The following is a 17,123-nucleotide window of genomic DNA, read 5'->3' as shown; positions in this document are numbered from 1 at the left end:
TTAGGCTAAATGTTTTGTTTTTGTTTTTTTAATTTACCTTTAGTGTTGAAAGTATTACAGATGTCCCCCTATTTTCCCATTGACCCCCTCCACTTTGCATCCACCCCTTCCAGGTCTTCACACATACTGTCTGCGTCCTTGGGCTATGTGCCTATAAGTTCCCCTGTCAATCTCTTCCCAATTCCCTACCCCCACCTTCCCTCTGAGATTTATTTTTTGTTAAACCTTTATCTAGTGCAGCTAATTCTCTTCTGGAAGTCGCCTTCTCTCTCGAAATGGGTACTAGTCTTTCTTGAATTCAATTAAAGTAAGCTCTATCTCTTTCCTGTTCAGAATTGGTCTACGTCAACTATGCTGCTACTCCAAGGGGCCTCAACTGGGGAAATCAGCCCTCTGTGAAGTGAGTCCCTCTGTCCTCAGAATCCACAATGCTGGATGTACCTCAGCACTCCTTGGTCTTGAACTTTACTGGGAACCGATTTAAACAATGCCTTGTCTAAACTGATTGGAAATTAATGTACCCCATGTCTTATTATTTAGGCATGCAGGATAATGGAATCAAACTTTAAAAAACCATTTTTCAACAAAAGTCATTCAAAGAACAACATTCAGCCAAGGCTGTTCTGCTTAAAGTCCATGTAAATGAACATTAATTATAAAAGCCCATTTATCTCACCAGACTCATCCAGTCTGTGCAGGTTCATTATCTATATATAGTAGATGGAGGTGTTAGACAAGGACCTGCTATTACTTACAGTGAAGAGAATCATTGTGGAGAGATATCAAGGGGGTACATGAGAGCTGGAGTAACAATAACAATGTATTATGCACTTACTGCGTACTGAGCATCATGCTGAAACTTTACATAACTACCTTGGTTTCCATAACAACATTCTAGGTAGTTATTATTGCTTCCATTTTCCATAGAAGACGCTGTATCTTAAAGTACATGATTGACATTCCCAAGGTCATATATTTACTAAGTATCACAGCTGGGATTTGGACCCAAGCTGAGTGACAAGCTACTATTTCGAGGAGTCAGTGTATGAGAGAGTTTGCTTAGCAGAGAGAGACAATCTGGCATTCTCTTTAGATAATGTTTGCAGAGAATTTTCAGGGGCACGTATGAATCCTTTGGACTGAGAATTTATCGAAGGAGTTGATGTGAAAAAATGAAAGGACCCAATTGGACTCTGGGGACAAGGAAAAGGTGCAGACCTGAGACGTGGACTGGTGGCAGCGTGTTTGAGTTGCCGGGAAACCATTTCATATCTCTGTTTGCGAGTCTTGCTCTACTTGGTTTAAATGGGTTGTAAAATGTGATGTTGTGGAAGAGAGTTGTGGTCCTTTGGAAAAGTGCAATCTGTGTCAAAGATGAGATCATAAAATGTCAGAGAGACCACAATAGCAGCAACAGGACTGTCTGCAAACCTGGGGAAGAATGAGGTTAGAAAGGCTGCAAAACCTACCTTGAACAGTTTTCCTTATTGGGACCTTTTGCTTCTGAACTTGAAAAAATAAAGAGATGTGAGAGATCTGAAATCTCGTATTGTAAAGTGGCATGTAGAAGGATAGTGTAAGGTATTTCTGATGATGATTTTTGGGGTATTTTTCAAAAAGGAAGGTGGTTCTCAATTTCCAAGACTAAAATTTATCATTAAAAAATATAGTCTGATGGCATTTAAGTTAGATTCTATATTTAATTGTATTCAACAAGTATATTTCAAAAAACATACAAGGGCCTCCAAAAATGGTATTTTGAAAAAGATTCCAGGGAACTTCTCAATGTATTAAAATACCTTATCACCAATGAGTTGTCAACAGACAAGGGCATGGAAACAGAAGATGGGGTACAAGTACAGGTTGGAGTTGGAGAGTAATTGGGATCCACACTCCATGTTGTGAAGTGTTTCCACATGTGGAAATGGTACATCGTTTCCAGCAGCCAGCCTGACAGGGTCCCTGTAGGTGCTGGTCTCTTCAGAAGCAGCAGTCTGCTCCCCACCCATTGCCACTTCTTCACACACCCCTTCCGTGTTTTAACATAAATGTCACTTCCTCCAGGAGGTTTTCCCTGGCCTTCAAGACTCAGTCATTGTCCCTTGTTTATTCTCCATTAGTGTACTCAATTTCCTCTTTATGGTAAATAATAATAATAATAATAATAATAATAATAATGCAAGTTACATAGTGCAAACTTGTGCATCAGGCAGTCTTCTAAGCACTTCCCATATCTGACCTCATATAATCCTCTCCATGACCCTGTGCAGTAGATACAGTCAGACTGTAACAAAACTGAGACAATCAGATATAAATGAAGCCATATTTAATGTGCCAGTAAAGAAAGCAGGCTGTCAATAATAGCCATAAGACACTAATAGTTACCAGGCAAGTCCTCATTTCAGGGATATTAGAATGTGGGAAGTTACATCATGTAATGCCCTGTTACTGCCATGTGCAGATGAGAGAAATAAATCACGTAAGTTAATGGCTTTTCCCAGAGTCACGCATCTAGGAAGTGGTGGAGTTAAGATTGGAATCCTAGAAGTCTGGCTTCAGAATTTAACCTCCTCATCACTAGCCTGTACTATCAATACATCATCACAGCTTGAAATCACAAACCTCCTTGTGTGATTCTGTTTAATTACTAGCATCTGAGAGACTGTGTGCTGGGGAAAGGCAGGGTCGTGTCTGTGTTACTCATTGCTTTGTCCCCAAACCTAGCCCACCGTCTAGCACACAGTTGATGTGCAATGAGTAATGGGATGAGTGAATGGAAGAAGTACTAGATTTGTAGACAAATTCCATGGGCTTCTTTCCTAGATCTGCCATTTTTTCTTCTGCTGTGACCTTCGACATGCCTCTCTGTTCTCTGGGCCTCAGTTTCTCCATTTATAATTTACATGAGAATCTTTCTAGGTGCTCCCCAGCTCCCAAATTCTAGGTGCTGCCAACTTCATCTAAAGCAATGCTCTGCCCAACTCTGAACCCTCATATAATCAGGATGCCAGGCGCTGACAAAAAACAGAACAGATAAAAATCACCACCATCCTGGAGCAGGGGGCAGACAGGTGGCGGCAAGGGGTAGATAGATCATTGGAATATGTGTAGTAACAAATAAAGTGATTGGATCATAGGCTAGAAGATCATATGTTATCTTTATGTGAAGGGCACTGCAACAAGAGGGGCCTGTGGATAGGGATGAGAGGAGTGATTCTAAGTTTAGTTAGGCTGTTCAAGGGCAGATTGGGCCTCTCATGTTTGAGGAAGATCCTGGAGGGGAAGGTGGTTTAGCTTCCCTGGATATTAGGAGGACATCAGATGGGGTCACAGAGGGACCAAAGGCTAGGGTCTGTGGGGCCTCGTAGACACTGTAAGGACATGGGCTTCCAGTCCAAATGCAGTGGGTGCACCGGGGGTACTCGAGCTGAGGACGTATGCCAGCTGACCTATATTCTGGGAAGATCTCTCTGGCCATTCTCTTGAGAAAAACATGTAGGGGCAGAGGCAAGAGTGGTAGGAGGGAGGCCACTTAGAAGGCTAATGGGATAATGTAGGAGAGAGTTGATGGTGGCCTGGGCCAGGGACGTAGCCATGGAGGTGGAGAGAGTAGTGGGACCCAGATAGTGCATTTAATTCATTGCGGTTGCTTAGTGAGCACTGATTCTATGCCAGGCACTGTGCTCTGTATTGGGGTAGTGAGCAACAGCAGCTGCCCTCCCAGTTCGTTAGAACTTCCTGTCTAGTGAGCTGGTTTCATGCTTTGGCAATAGAGATGAAAAATGCTACTGTTGTGTTCCCCTCATGTGTACGGGTCCCAGGACCAGTGTTCACTCTGTCTCTACATAAAGGGCCCAGGAGAGGATGACAAGGTCTTAGTCTGCTTGGGTTCTCACAACAAAATGTCATAGACTGGTGGCTGGAACAACAGAAACATGTATCTTACAGCTCTGGGGGCTAAAAGTCCAAGATCAAGATTTCACAGAATTGGTTCCTGGTGAGGGTTCTCCACCTGGATTGCAGATGGTCAACTTCTCAGCTTTTCATTTTGTCCTCACATGGCCTTTCCTGGGTGGGTGCGGGTGTGGGGGGGAGAAAAAGGGAGAGAGAGAGAGAGAGAGAGAGAGAGAGAGAGAGAGAGAGAGAGAGAGAGAGAGAGAGAGAGAGAGAGATGCACTGTACACTTTTTATAAGAACACTAACTTCATCATGAGGGCCCCGCCGTCAGGGCCTCATCTAACCCTAATTAACTACCAAAGGCCCCATCTCTACATACCATCACATTGGGGACTAAGGGTCCAACATATGAATTTGGGGGAACTACAGACAAGACACTGCCACCCCCTTAATTTGCTCCAAACTGCACTGCCCTCTTGGTGGTCTCTGTTTTGTTTCTAGAGAGGCAGTCAGACCAAAACTGAAATAGTCCAGGCATCCAATTCAGACAGACCTGGGCTGAAATATTGGCTCTGCCTCTAACTAGTGTATGGTTTTGAGCAAATGGCTTCATTTTCCCCCAAGCCTCAATTTTCTGTTCTTTTTCATCAGATGAAAGGGTACTCACCTTTGCCAGGTTATTATAATGATTATAATCAATACAAAGTGCCTGCCACATTATATGTCAAATATTCAACAAATAGAAATTATTAAATCAGGGGCAAAAAGGACTCCCAATGTTGGCAATTCTTAACCCACAAAAGACTTAACTGTGATGGATTTGAAGGCATGATGACAGATGCTGAAAAGAAAGGATCTCCACAAAAACTGCTTAAAACACACATGTACTTAGCAATAGCCACCTCTGGATGTTTGATACCACAGGTAAGGAACCAGCCCATTGCACCACACTGTCCTTTATCCTTTCTCAGGACTGAAGACAGCTTTCATATCAGGGTAGATAACTAAAAGCAAGTGTGTGCGCGTGTGCGTGTGCATGTGTGCGTGTGCGTGTGCGTGTGTGTGTGTGTGTGTGTGTGTGTGTGTGTGTATTTACATCCCCACCTCCTGGTTGCAGTATTAAATGTCCTTTAACTACAACTTTATTAATTGGCTTTGTAGCAACCACAAGGGGCACATGGAGACTGTCTCACAGGACAGCGCATCAGGATTTCATGCCGCATCACACAGGTCATGCTAGGTCAGGTGCCTCTCCTAGGAAGGGGTACACAGCCTGCTATGATCTCCGTAGTGACTGAAAATTCACATACCAGCGAATCCTGACTCCCTTGTGAGGCTTGGCACGGGCCACTTGGACAAATGCTGCTTTATTTTAATGATTCACGATTCTCCATCATATACCAGCCAATGTGGCGTAAAGATGTTTTGTAAGAGCAGCTGATGGAAGGAGACTTGACTTAGAAGAGTGAAAACACAGTACATATACAGATGATGTAGTATAGAATTCTACACCTAAAACCTATATTAATTGTACACCTTTTATTAGCCAATGTCACCCCAATAAATTCAATTTTTAAAAAAAGAGAAACTGATGGGAAGTGGCACTGGTTTTCAATTAAATTAATGGCAGAGCGTGGGGCTGGCCTGGGTGTGGGATGAAAAGAAGGGATGGCATTAGCAGAGAATGAAAGTTGTCTTTGTTCCAGGCACCGTTAAATGCTATAGTTTATGCGATCTTCATGTTAACCCTTGGAGTAATAGAGACATTCCCTTTTATAGACTCAGATGACTTTAAGGTGGGTCAGGATTTAACCTGGGACTCTGGCCCAAACTCAATTTATTTGTGCTGGCGGTGCTAGCAAGGGAAGCAAGGTGCAGAGCAGGACAGACAGACAGAAACACACACAGAGAGAAAGAGAAAATTGGAGAAGCATAGACCAAGGAAATAAACTGAGACAGCTACAAAACCACAAAGATTGAGAAACAAAGATGGCGGATGTGGAGACCCATGAAAGAGAAGAGAGACACGGAAGTGGAGGGGAGTAAGAACAGGAATTGCATATAATCAGGCATGAGACTAGCGAAGTGAAAATTGGCCGGTTCAGCTGAATGTACACATTATGTAAAGTGGTATAATATTCCAGATGGAAGAAAGTGGGAAGGACAATTCTCCAGTTTCCATGGAAGCTCGCTGTGACCCTGGCCATCTGCCGGCATATGAGGCTGGGGCCACTCTGAGCAAGGGACCATCTGAAGCAGGGGGCAGAAGTCACACGTGTGTGACCCTCTTGCATTGTGGCATCCGTGGCTTGGGCGGGTCATGTACATTTGGCCCATGGTACTCAGGGCACATCTTGACTCTAATTTTATAAGTGATTTTTATTTTAAACCCATAAAATAGCTGATGCTTGAAAAAGCCATCATTGCTTCTCTCTTGTAAAGAACTCCTTTGCAAAGTGAGTAATTACCCTCCGCTTAATTTACTTTGTATTTTTCACTTTGCTGTTTCAGGTTTGCTCAAGCAGTGAAGGAGTGCATGATTAATCATTGTGCGTTCTCAATAGAATAGTGTATGTTTTATCCTCACTGCATCTTGGTGAATGGGAGAGGGCCGGGCTGTTCCCCATCTTCTAGGTGAGGGGGATGAGGCTCAGAGATGAAGGGCCTGGAGAAAGGCCACGTGTTAACCGGTGGAGTCACAGCTGCAGGGATCCCTCACCCAGCAGGAATTCCAGGTTCTTCAACTGGAGTGACATCCTTTCTGGATGTTGGAGATGTCTGCATTGTATCTGCTCCAGGCTGTCGGTGAGGTTTCTTCACCCCTTCCTTCTCCGTCAGCCATAATTTTCCAGGAGTTTCTTAGTCACATGCTTTTCTCCCCAGCACGAATCTGTAGATAGAGGGATGGAGGGGGTTAGGAGGAGAGGAAATGGAGCCAGTGGAGAAGTGTCACCCTAGCTGAGGCTTGTGGCCTCTCAGACCCCTGGCCACCCCCCACGGCCACCCACATGATCTGGGTCAATGCCAATTAGTCCCCAAGTCACCGAGATTAAGGAATTTGATCTCGCTGACACGATCACCTGCTGGTGCCACCAAAACCTTTTCGCCTCTTATTTTTTGCTTTTTCTTGCTCTCAGAGGTATGGTGATGAATGACAATGAGGGGCTAGCGGCTGAAATGCTGGTGTCCACGTTTTCTCAAATGCCTTGAGAAGAACAAGGCTGAAACATCTCATCCGAGGAATGTAAGGAGATGGCCAAGAGAGGTGGCCTAGATGTCATCAAGACCAACCTCCTCACTGTGCAGTTAGAGGCTGAGTCCCGAGGAGGGAGGGGCCAGCCGCATTCACACTGCACATTCGGCTGTTAGACCTCTCAAGAAGGCAGCCTCACTTACAAATGTCTGAATTATGTTCACTTGTTATTTCACTCTAGTCATGTGACTCTGCCTCCCAAGCTGCTAGCCCTCCCCCACATACCCATTCCCTCCTCCAGTTCTGAGGGAAACCCTGACTTCAAAAGACAAGACTGGACTATATTAGTCTGGGAGGCATGGCTCAGTGGTTGAGTATCAACCTATGAACCAGAAGGTCATTGTTCAATTCCTAGTCAAGCACATGCCTGGGTTGCCGGCTCGATCCCCAGTATGGGGTGTGCAGGAGGCAGCCAATTAATGAATCTCTCTCATCACTGTTGTTTCTACCTCTCTCCCCCTCCCTCTTCCTCTCTGAAATCAATAAAAATGAGTTTGCCGACCACTGTGTTAGGCTGAGCCCATACCTCCCCCACCACATGCCTGGCTCTGAGTTGACTCCAGTGGCACAGAGTAAAGAGGCTAAGGCAGCCACTTTCCGAGGACCCAGGGAGATGTCTTTCGAAGCCACAGCCACAAGAAGAGTCAATAAGAAAGAGAACAGTAGCTAGCCCCTGGCCTGCGGCGATATGTGATGACTGTGTTGGAAGCAGGTGAAAATGGAATCATAAGAGGATGACAGGGTTCGAGGAGCGGAGCCAGACAGCCAGGTGGCTTGGGAAGAAAGATTTGCACTTATCTAGCCCTCTCATGGGCAGGTGACAGGCTCCTCTGAGTGGTGGGGGACAGAGCAGGCTGCATCCTCTGGCTGATGCTCCATCCTCCTGTGTCCGGGTCAGTGGGAGGAGCTATAGAAAAAGGCGCTGGGTGTTGCTGGTTCCGGAAGCACAGGGCTCAGCGCTGTAAATGCTTTCATTAAAGCTGCCCTGATTTGCAGATAAAGAAACTAAGGTCCCTTTGGCTTTGCAAAGGACATATGCATCGACATTGAGACCATCCTTCCTCTAGAAAGTGTGTTCTCTTTCCTCTAAAACAAGAGGCTAAATTGGCACCTTTTATCCAGGAACAATAGTAACAAAGACTCAAAACAGGTATGATGTTTTCAACAAGAAGAAATGTGCCCAAGATCGCTCTCAGGACTTTTAAATATATCTTTGGTCATTCCAGCAGATCGTTGATATCACTCATTATAGATTAGGAAAAAGATTCTGCAAGGCGAAGTGACTTGGTCAAATTCATACAAATGCTAAGTGCTAAGAGGCAGAGCCCAGATTTACATCCAAAACGAGATGATTCCTGGGCCCACGGTCTGAACCATCTCTTCAGCCCACCAGCCTGACATGGTTCCCATGAGGCATTGTCTGTTTCTAAGTGATTTAGGAGAGCCTCAAACAAGATAAACTCACATTGTTCATAACTGAGGGGTTCTGCTCTTTTTACCCAATTGTTTATGCAGAGAGAATGCATGTAACAAAAAGTGAGAATTCAATAAGTGGAAAAAATAAATGTGTTAAAACCAGTGCAGCTCATCTATAGCTAATAATACAGAGTTCTGGTAATTAGCGCAATGAAAGTCTATTTCATTGAATTCCCATAAGGGAACCACTTTAATTAAGAGAGTAAACTCTTTTTTTTAAAGGCTGCATTATTAATTCCATATAAATGTTTGTTTTTAATCTATTAAGACTATTTCAAATTCATTATATTAAGGAAATAGCCCTTGCAGATTTTGCTCAGTGGCTAGAGCATTAGCTTATGGACTTAGGGGTCTCGGGTTTAATTCCAGTCAAGGACATGTACTATCTCCTTGCAGACTCGATCCCTGGCCCCAGGTAGGGCCATGTGGCATGGGTGGGAGGCAACCAATCAATGTCTCACCCACATCAATGTCTCTCTCTCTCTATCTCTCCCCCTTCCTTCAACTCTCTCTAAAAATCAATGGAAAATATCCTTGGGTAAAGATTAACCAAAAATAAAATTAATAATCCTTGTTTGTTAATGCAATACCTTGTCATTGTAAGACACTCAGACATGTCAGGGAAGGACCAAGGAAAAAAAAGAATTCTTAGAAATTGTTGCCAGGTATAATGTTGAATGATGGAAGCACCAGTGCCAGGAAAGGATGCTGAGGTCATGGCCAGGCACCCTGGATTTTAATCCTGTGATTTGGCCAAAAGCCTCTGCTCTCTGAGCTGTGTTTCCCCTTCTGAAAATCTATTGGTACTAGATTATCTTTAAGAGCTCTTCCTGCTCTGATGTGAAATGGGATTCTATTTTAGACATTTTACCAGCACTCGTGTTTACACTTTCAGTCTCCTTGGCAGGTACATGTCATAGATGTATGAATGTTTCTTTCAATCTTCAGCAGAACCATCATTATTCTAAATGAAGTCACCCTGAATGTATGAACATTAGAACGTATTTATGTATTCACTAACTCACCCCTCTACTCCTGTGTTTAGTTAGCAAATGCACTGCCTACCCTTCATCGGGCACTATACTAATTGGTAGGATGTGGAGATGATTAAGAAAAGGTTTCTGCCTGGCTGGTGCGGCTGAGTGTTGAGCATTGACCTATGAACCAGGAGGTCACAGTTCAATTCCCAGTCAGAGCACAAGTCTGGACTGTGGGCTCAATCCTCAGTAGGGGGTACACAGGAGGCAGCTGATCAGTGAGTCTCTCATCATTGATATTTCTACTGTTCTCTCTCCCTTTCTCTCTGAAATCAATATTTTTTTTTTTAAAGAAAAGCTTTCTGCAAACAAACTCCCAGGTTAGTGGGGAGAACAGACAAATGTCTTGAAAAATGTCCCCATCCCATTGGCATAGGATTACTGTTGTGAAACGCACCCCTACTTGTGTAGGTGCCAGGCAGTGCAGCAGGCTTTGGACGCAGCGGTGAGCAAAATAGGTGTAGCCCCCTTCTTGCCAGAGCCTCTGTAAGTGCCCGCAGTGAGGGAGCACGGGCACCTGGTACGCCTGAGTCCCCGGAGCTGCTCTTTGGCAGCCTGGCTGCCCTGCCATCCTAGGCTCTGGCTGTCAGGGGCTCACATCTTGCAAGAAGGAAATGCACGGTTGCAAATAGTGGAGGGTAGGCTGAGCCAGCAAAATGGGAAACAGAAGTCAATAAAGCCAATAGCCCCGGCATTGATGGACATCTTGCCGCAGTCACCTGGCCCAGCTGCTAAAGGCTGAAACACACAGTGTCTTAGGGATCTGGAAAGGCAACACAGACAATGGACTCTCTTTGGTGCTCGAATTGAGGAACATTTACTATAGTTTTCCATCTTGCAGATGGAAAAACTGAGGGCGCAGAAAGCCCCCACAAAGTCCCTAGAGCTGCTGTGTTGGGACATATCAGAATTCAGGGAAAGGAAAGGGGAGGAAACTGAACCATGAGCTTCACCCTTCACCACTTCAGTGTAATCTCACATCAGCTCTGTGAGAGTGGCGGCACTGCCATCCCATTCTGTAGATGACAAAACCAAGTCCCGAAAAGATAAGGTCAGTTTCCCAAAACCATGGGTCTAGGGCTGTGGTTGGCAAACTGTGGCTCTTTGGCCCCTTGAGTGTGACTCTTCCACAAAATTCCATGGCCAGGGCAAGTCTATTTTGAAGAAGTGGTATTAGAAGAAGTTTAAGTTTAAAAAATTTGGCTCTTAAAAGGAATTTCAGTCATTGTACTGTTGATATTTGGCTCTTTTGACTAATGTGTTTGCCAAACACTGGCCTAGGTAGAAAGAAAGTGAGGACTGGAACTCAGGTCTGTCTGCAGTCAGCGTTCATTCACTTTTCTCTCGGCCTCACTTCCCGTTCTCTAGGCAGCCTTCTGTCTCTCTCTCCCCCCCCCCCCCCCCCCCCCGCCCCCGGCCCCTGCCACTCCATGGATACCTTTCATTGGCAGAATACATATTTGTTGTATACTGAGCGTCAGTAATTAATGACCCATTCAGAGGCAGGGAAACTTGCCTCATAAGCACATAAGAAAGAACGAGCTAAATAGAGCAGCATCCTTTTCCCGTATAGATTTCTCATTCTCCCTAATATTCCCAAATGGAGGGAAAGGAGGAGGAAAGACCTGTGCCTTTTCCGGCTGAGTCACTGATCAGAGAGACAGGAACTTCTGCCACTGCCCTTCCCAGCAGCCCTCCTTGCCTGCCCCGCCCTGACTCCCTGTCCCTTCGCCAGAGCTCACACCCTCACCTCTCCCATTATGAATCATGAGGACTGTGCCTTGTGGCAGATCATAAATCAGTCCTGGGAGTCTCGAGGACAAATCCCAGGACTTTTAATCTTTAATATTAGACGTGCTTCAAGTGGTGAATATTTCATGAAGGGACTGTTGCATTTTAACACGTTGTTAGTGACTTACCCCTCCCACGTCGGGGAATTGCTCTCATCCACATTTCAAGGAGTTTAGTCCTTTTTCCACTAGGTTTACTAATGGGCCCATCTGGTCTCACATCCTTACAGCACCCACATTCAGTGGAATGCCCCGGGCATGATGCTGAGAGGAGAGTTAGAGACTACCCCTGCCAACAAGAAACCCCTTTTGATGGGCCAGGTATTCAGGGAAGGGGAAAGAAAGACCTTGCTCTCTCTCCTCGCTTCTCCCTCTGCCTCTCTACAGTCTCATTCTGAATATTTTGAAGACTCTCTTTGACCCATTCTTCACCCTGTATTCTGTCTTACTACCTAGTTCGGTCAACATTTATTAAGCCTGGGCTGATGGACAGCTGTCTCCTAATGCTGGGGGTACAAAGATGAGGCAGCACTGTGCTATATAAAACCAGTTAGAGTGTTTTGCAACACTCGGAGTGCTTTGTATAAGGTCGAATGCATAACGCGTAGAGTGAATTGGTGAAAACAGTAAGGTTATTTGATGAATACGAACGTTTTGGAATGAGGAGGAATGGGTGACAGTTGTACAACCGGGGTTGCCCTAGCATCATAGTCGCTGCCACGTGTTGTTTGGGTTGCACAAGGGTGAGAAAAGCCGGATCAGTGAGACATGTTGTTGTAAATAGCATGAACTTTAGCACCTCAACTCCAGGCTCGGTACCCTCCTCAATGAAACAGAGATGACAGGAGAGTATTTTAATGAGGCCTGCATAAAACATAGTGTGGAGGCGCTCTCCGGTGCCCTAAATTCTAGCATATAACTGCCAAGCGTTTAGCCCCCTTTTTTTTTTTTAATTTTAGAGAATTTTTAATCTTTATTGAAGAAAGTTTTACAGATGTCCCCTTTTTTCCCAATTAACCCCTTCCTCTACACCCACTCCCTCCTCAGGCATCACCCCACTATTGTGTATGTGCATGGGTTATGCATATGTGCATCTAAGTTAATTGCTTCCAGGGGTCTTCAAACTGCGGCCCGTAGAGGAGTCTGATCCTGCCCGCCAGGTTTTTTGGGCAGTGATCGCAGCCGAGGTGTTACAGTAGGAATTAGTAGTTCATATAGTCCGGCCCTCCAGCTCTCTGAGGGACCGTGATCTGGCCCCCACTTTAAAAAGTTTGAGGACCCCTGGCTCTCTCCACTCCACCTTCCCTCTGAGAAACACTTTTTTAAAAATCAACTAAAATCTGAAAGATGCGAAATCCCCAAATCTCCATCATTGAAATATATACTTTTGCCAAAATCAGTTTGGCTCAGTGGATAGAGTGTCAGCCTACGGACTGAAAGGTCCCGGGTTCGATTCTGGTCAAGGGCATGTACCTTTGGTTGCGGGCACATCCCCAGTAGAAGGTGTGCAGGAGGCAGCTGATTGATGTTTCTCTCTCATCGATGTTTCTAACTCTCTATCTCTCTCCCTTCCTCTCTGCAAAAAATCAATAAAATATATTTTTTTAAAAAGAAATATATACTTTTTCTGAGAAACGTGGTTTGAAAACCCTCACTGTAGACTATATAGAATGCCAGCAGGATGGAAAGACTGCGGTGTACCTGGGGGTGTGCATGGGTGTGACCACCAGAGGACCGGAAAGAATACAACCTGACATTAATAGTCTAGAAACTTACCAGAGCCGTAGCACCGTTATTCGTTCAGCTCACAGTGCTGAGCACCTACTCTGTTCCAGGCAGTGAGCTAAACCAGCCAACTTCCTCCCAGCATTTTTCAAGGTGTGCTCCACAGAGTACTGAGCCTGTGACTTGTTCACCAGCAAGCTTCCCAAAGTGAAGTAAGTTTAGAGAAAACTGTATGTGTATCACCCTCATTCAAAAGCACATCTACTAGCTCTGAGGAATGATACCATGTTTCCCAAACACGTTTTTGTAGATCTATTTTTGGTAAAGCATCTGTGAACATTTTACACATACACCTGAGGAAAAACTAACAGCTAACTGGATCAAAACCTTAAGGCGTATGCAGTGGAGCAGGACAGAGAGTAGCAAGGAAGTAGGACAGAGTTTCTGAAAACCTTTCAGGATTCTGAGCTCTGAGGCTAGGCCATGAGACATCCACTGACCATGCCTAATGAGCTTGGCCAGTGGCTGGCAAACTGCGGCTTGCTAACCACATGCAGCTCTTTCGCCCCTTGAGTGTGGCTCTTCCACAAAATACCATGTACAGTGCGATAGAGACTTTGTGGCCCATGTACAGAAGTAGGTTTTTGGCTCTCAAAAGAAATTTCAATAGTTGTACTGTTGATATTTGGCTCTGTTGACTAATGAGTTTGCCGACCACTGAGCTTGGCCAAAGGGGAATACACTGAAGGCAGCATGGGATGCTGGCAAGAATTTGTTCAACTAAGCATAAGACATGGCCAGAAAAAAGAAAAAAATAGCGGCAATACATGAATACATTGATGGATGGAGGGAGAGATAGAGGGATGGATGGATGAGTAGATAGAAAGGTAGGTAGATGAAAGGGAACAAAAGGAAGGGAGGAGAGGAGAACAAAACCAATTAAAATAACCAGACAACAACTAAAATCTGGAGATTGTAAATGAAAACAATTCTTTTCCTAAAGGGAAAATAAAAAATATTTGGATGTGTGGCATTTGATTTGTGGCTTACAAATGAGCATGGATTGTTCACTCAGTTGGAGAGAATTCAATTTTCTGATTGCACTTTTATTACAAATGTACTTGATCATAACTTAGCTATTTGAGGACAAGCCCTCTATTTGTGGCCACTGGGCCACTTTCTGTTTCCCTCATTAAGCTATGAGCTCTTTCAGCATCAGGGTGTACCTTGATCTCTGTATCCTCTGTGCCAGCAGAGAGCCTGATAGGGCATGGTAGTCGGGATTTGTTGAATGAATGGATGAATGAATAAATAAGCGAAGGAACGAACAAACAAACAAACAAACAAACAAATAAATTCTTTATTCCCCACCTTGGTGGGTAGACCAGAAACCCCTCTTTCTGTGGGCAGAATGAAGCAGCTTGCTGTATTTTCTAAGAAAACACTGATACAAGGGGAGAAGACTATTTTGTGCAAACAGCATTTCACAAGACTGCTTTCTCTTCTTACTTACAGGAGAGTGTAGCTGCCATGAAGGCTATGCCCCCGACCCGGTGCACAGACATCTGTGTGTGCGCAGTGACTGGGGACAGAGCGAAGGGTGAGTGGCAAGGGACAATGGAGGACCGTCCCCACTTTCTCGGTTCCCAGGGGCCCCAAACCACTTCCCCAAGAGGACTCTTTTTCTGTAACATTTTTAAAAAAATATATTTTATTGATTTTTCACATAGAGGAAGAGAGAGGGATAGAGAGTTAGAAACATCGATGAGAGAGAATCATCGATCTGCTGCCTCTTGCACACCCCCTACTGGGGATGTGCCCGCAACCAAGGTACATGCCCTTGACTGGAATCGAACCCGGGACCTTTTAGTCCACAGGCCGACGCTCTATCCACTGAGCCATACCAGTCCCGGCTTTTTCTGTAACATTTTTATTTCTTCAAAACCCAATAGAAAATGAATCTTGTTTCCCACTAAACCCCATTTTAGTATTAAAGGTACATGATGACTGTCCTAGAGAACACATGCTGACATGTAGCACCCCCTCCCTGACCACAAGTAATCCAAAAACGCTTCCTAAAGTGGACCGATGAGGAAACAGAAGCAGGGTTTTGTACATCACCCCATCATGGACAAGCTGGAATTAAAAGGGGCTGAGTTCATCCATACTTTTTGGAGACATTCTTTTTTAATATATGCATAGTCTCGCCCAGTACAGGATTACTTCTGCAAAACTTGCTTGTTTATAAAACTACTCTTTTATGAATTCTTCCTACTTCTGACTACTTTTCTTTTCCTCCTATTCTTCCTACAGACCATGGCCTTACACAACACTTGAGAGGGGCTATGATTTGGTGACGGGAGAGCAAGCCCCGGAAAAGATTCTCAGGTGAGTTGAGAGTCCTGTCGGGGCACGATGCTGGGGAGTGGAGTGGGGTTCTCACAGGGAAGTGTGATTATGCCTTCTTAGTTGATTGAACCTGTGCACTTCTGGGCTGTAATGAATGCGGAGGGACCCTCATGGGCACAGCTGTACCATCACAGCCTCGGTTACTATGGAGATCTATTTCTTATCTGTCTGGCATCTAGACTTAGGGACTGAGGTAGTTAACCTGAAAGAGACATTACTGATTATCTCGTCTAATGGTTTAAAAATATCCTATAACTATAGGCCCTGTGCCTGCTAGCTCCATGAAATCTCGTGTGAAATGTCAATACCTAAGCTGATAAAGACGTACAGCAAATTAAGTGGCAGGCTGGAAATCAGATTTGGGTTCAAATGGATTCAGAGTGCATGCTTTTAACCTTTGTGCAGATCTCCCTGCTGACTCAGCAGTCATGCATGGAACTCGGCGAGGTACCAGGAGTGCTTGGGAAGGCAGAGCTGCGATGGTCTCTGTCCTCAAAGAGCCCACTGTTTATTGGGAACAGGCCCTGTACTCACATGGGCTCTGTGATTAATAGTTGTAAGAAATGACCATCCAAGTCTGAGCAGAGTGGGCCTAAATTTAAATTGTACCTTGGAAAATGCAGGGGGCTCAATTGGGTGGGGAAGAGAAAAAGGGTCCAAGAAGGGATGGGGGAGGAATCCATTTCTTCAGTTTTTACTCTGCTTCCTAGGGAGTTCCCCAATGGAAACTCTTACATTGCAGGTCTACTTTCAGCTTGGGCCAAGGACTCTGGCTTCCTGTCAGCAAAAGCTTTGTGGTCCCGCCTGTGGAGCTGTCCATCAACCCCCTGGCCAGCTGCAAGACTGATGTGCTCGTCACAGAAGACCCTGCAGATGTCAGGTAGGGAATTCCTCTCCAGTATCCTCGTAGCAAGGACTTCTTGGGGCCCTGGAAACCCCTGTTTCAGGTCCACAGGAACTCCTGTGAAGAAGTAGCCTTCACATCATTGCAGTAGGCAGCTGCCTTGTAGATGATGTGAGGATCTCTGTTAAGTATGCCGTACTCCATGCTCCCAATAGTGCCCTCCATTGGTGGGCCTCAAGGCCTTGTATTTCAACATCCTTACTCTACTTCAGGGCACATATAAAATATGGGATAGACTAAAACATCACCTGGCACATCACGGGATCATTAATGGGCTTATCAAAGACCATTACTTAATCCTATATCGGAGAGTCATGAAAGTGAATGGTAGAGAATGCGATGCGTTCTGTGGTGATTTTGGGCTACTTCATATATTCTCATTGTCCAGGTCTAATGTGTTTGTTCTTTATTCATGAAGGAATGGAGACTGCATCCCTCCTTACATGTTTTATACCTTGTAGTTAACTTCATTGTAGACTGGCTCTTCTGTGTGTCAAACAGTTGCTTACATATCATTCTGTCCCATTAGTGGAGACTATCTTAAGGTCAAAGAAAACAACTTATTTAGCTTCTTAATCCCCAGTTCCCAGGTCATACTGGACCTCTACTAAATGTTTATTGATTTAATTAAA

General features: G+C 44.8%; 1 protein-coding gene across 3 annotated transcripts in view; it reads left to right on the top strand.

Annotated features, from left to right (window-relative positions):
• The window catches only part of ASTN2 (astrotactin 2), a 700,862-nt gene that overhangs the window by 311,282 nt on the left and 372,457 nt on the right, over window positions 1–17,123 (top strand). For 2 of the 3 annotated variants that reach the window (XM_084898878.1, XM_084898876.1), the window contains 3 exons: window positions 14,694–14,778; window positions 15,492–15,566; window positions 16,330–16,467. In XM_084898878.1, coding sequence (XP_084755004.1) covers window positions 14,694–14,778; window positions 15,492–15,566; window positions 16,330–16,467 — 298 coding nt within the window. The remainder of the gene's footprint in view (window positions 1–14,693; window positions 14,779–15,491; window positions 15,567–16,329; window positions 16,468–17,123) is intronic. The other variant, XM_084898877.1, reaches the window with a different exon arrangement.

The sequence above is a fragment of the Pipistrellus hanaki genome (assembly GCF_964339955.1).
Source record: "Pipistrellus hanaki genome assembly, chromosome: 11".
In the NCBI taxonomy this organism is placed as follows: Eukaryota; Metazoa; Chordata; class Mammalia; order Chiroptera; family Vespertilionidae; genus Pipistrellus; species Pipistrellus hanaki.
The sequence above is the reverse complement of the archived record's forward strand: the minus strand, read 5'-3'. Positions and strand labels throughout refer to the sequence as shown.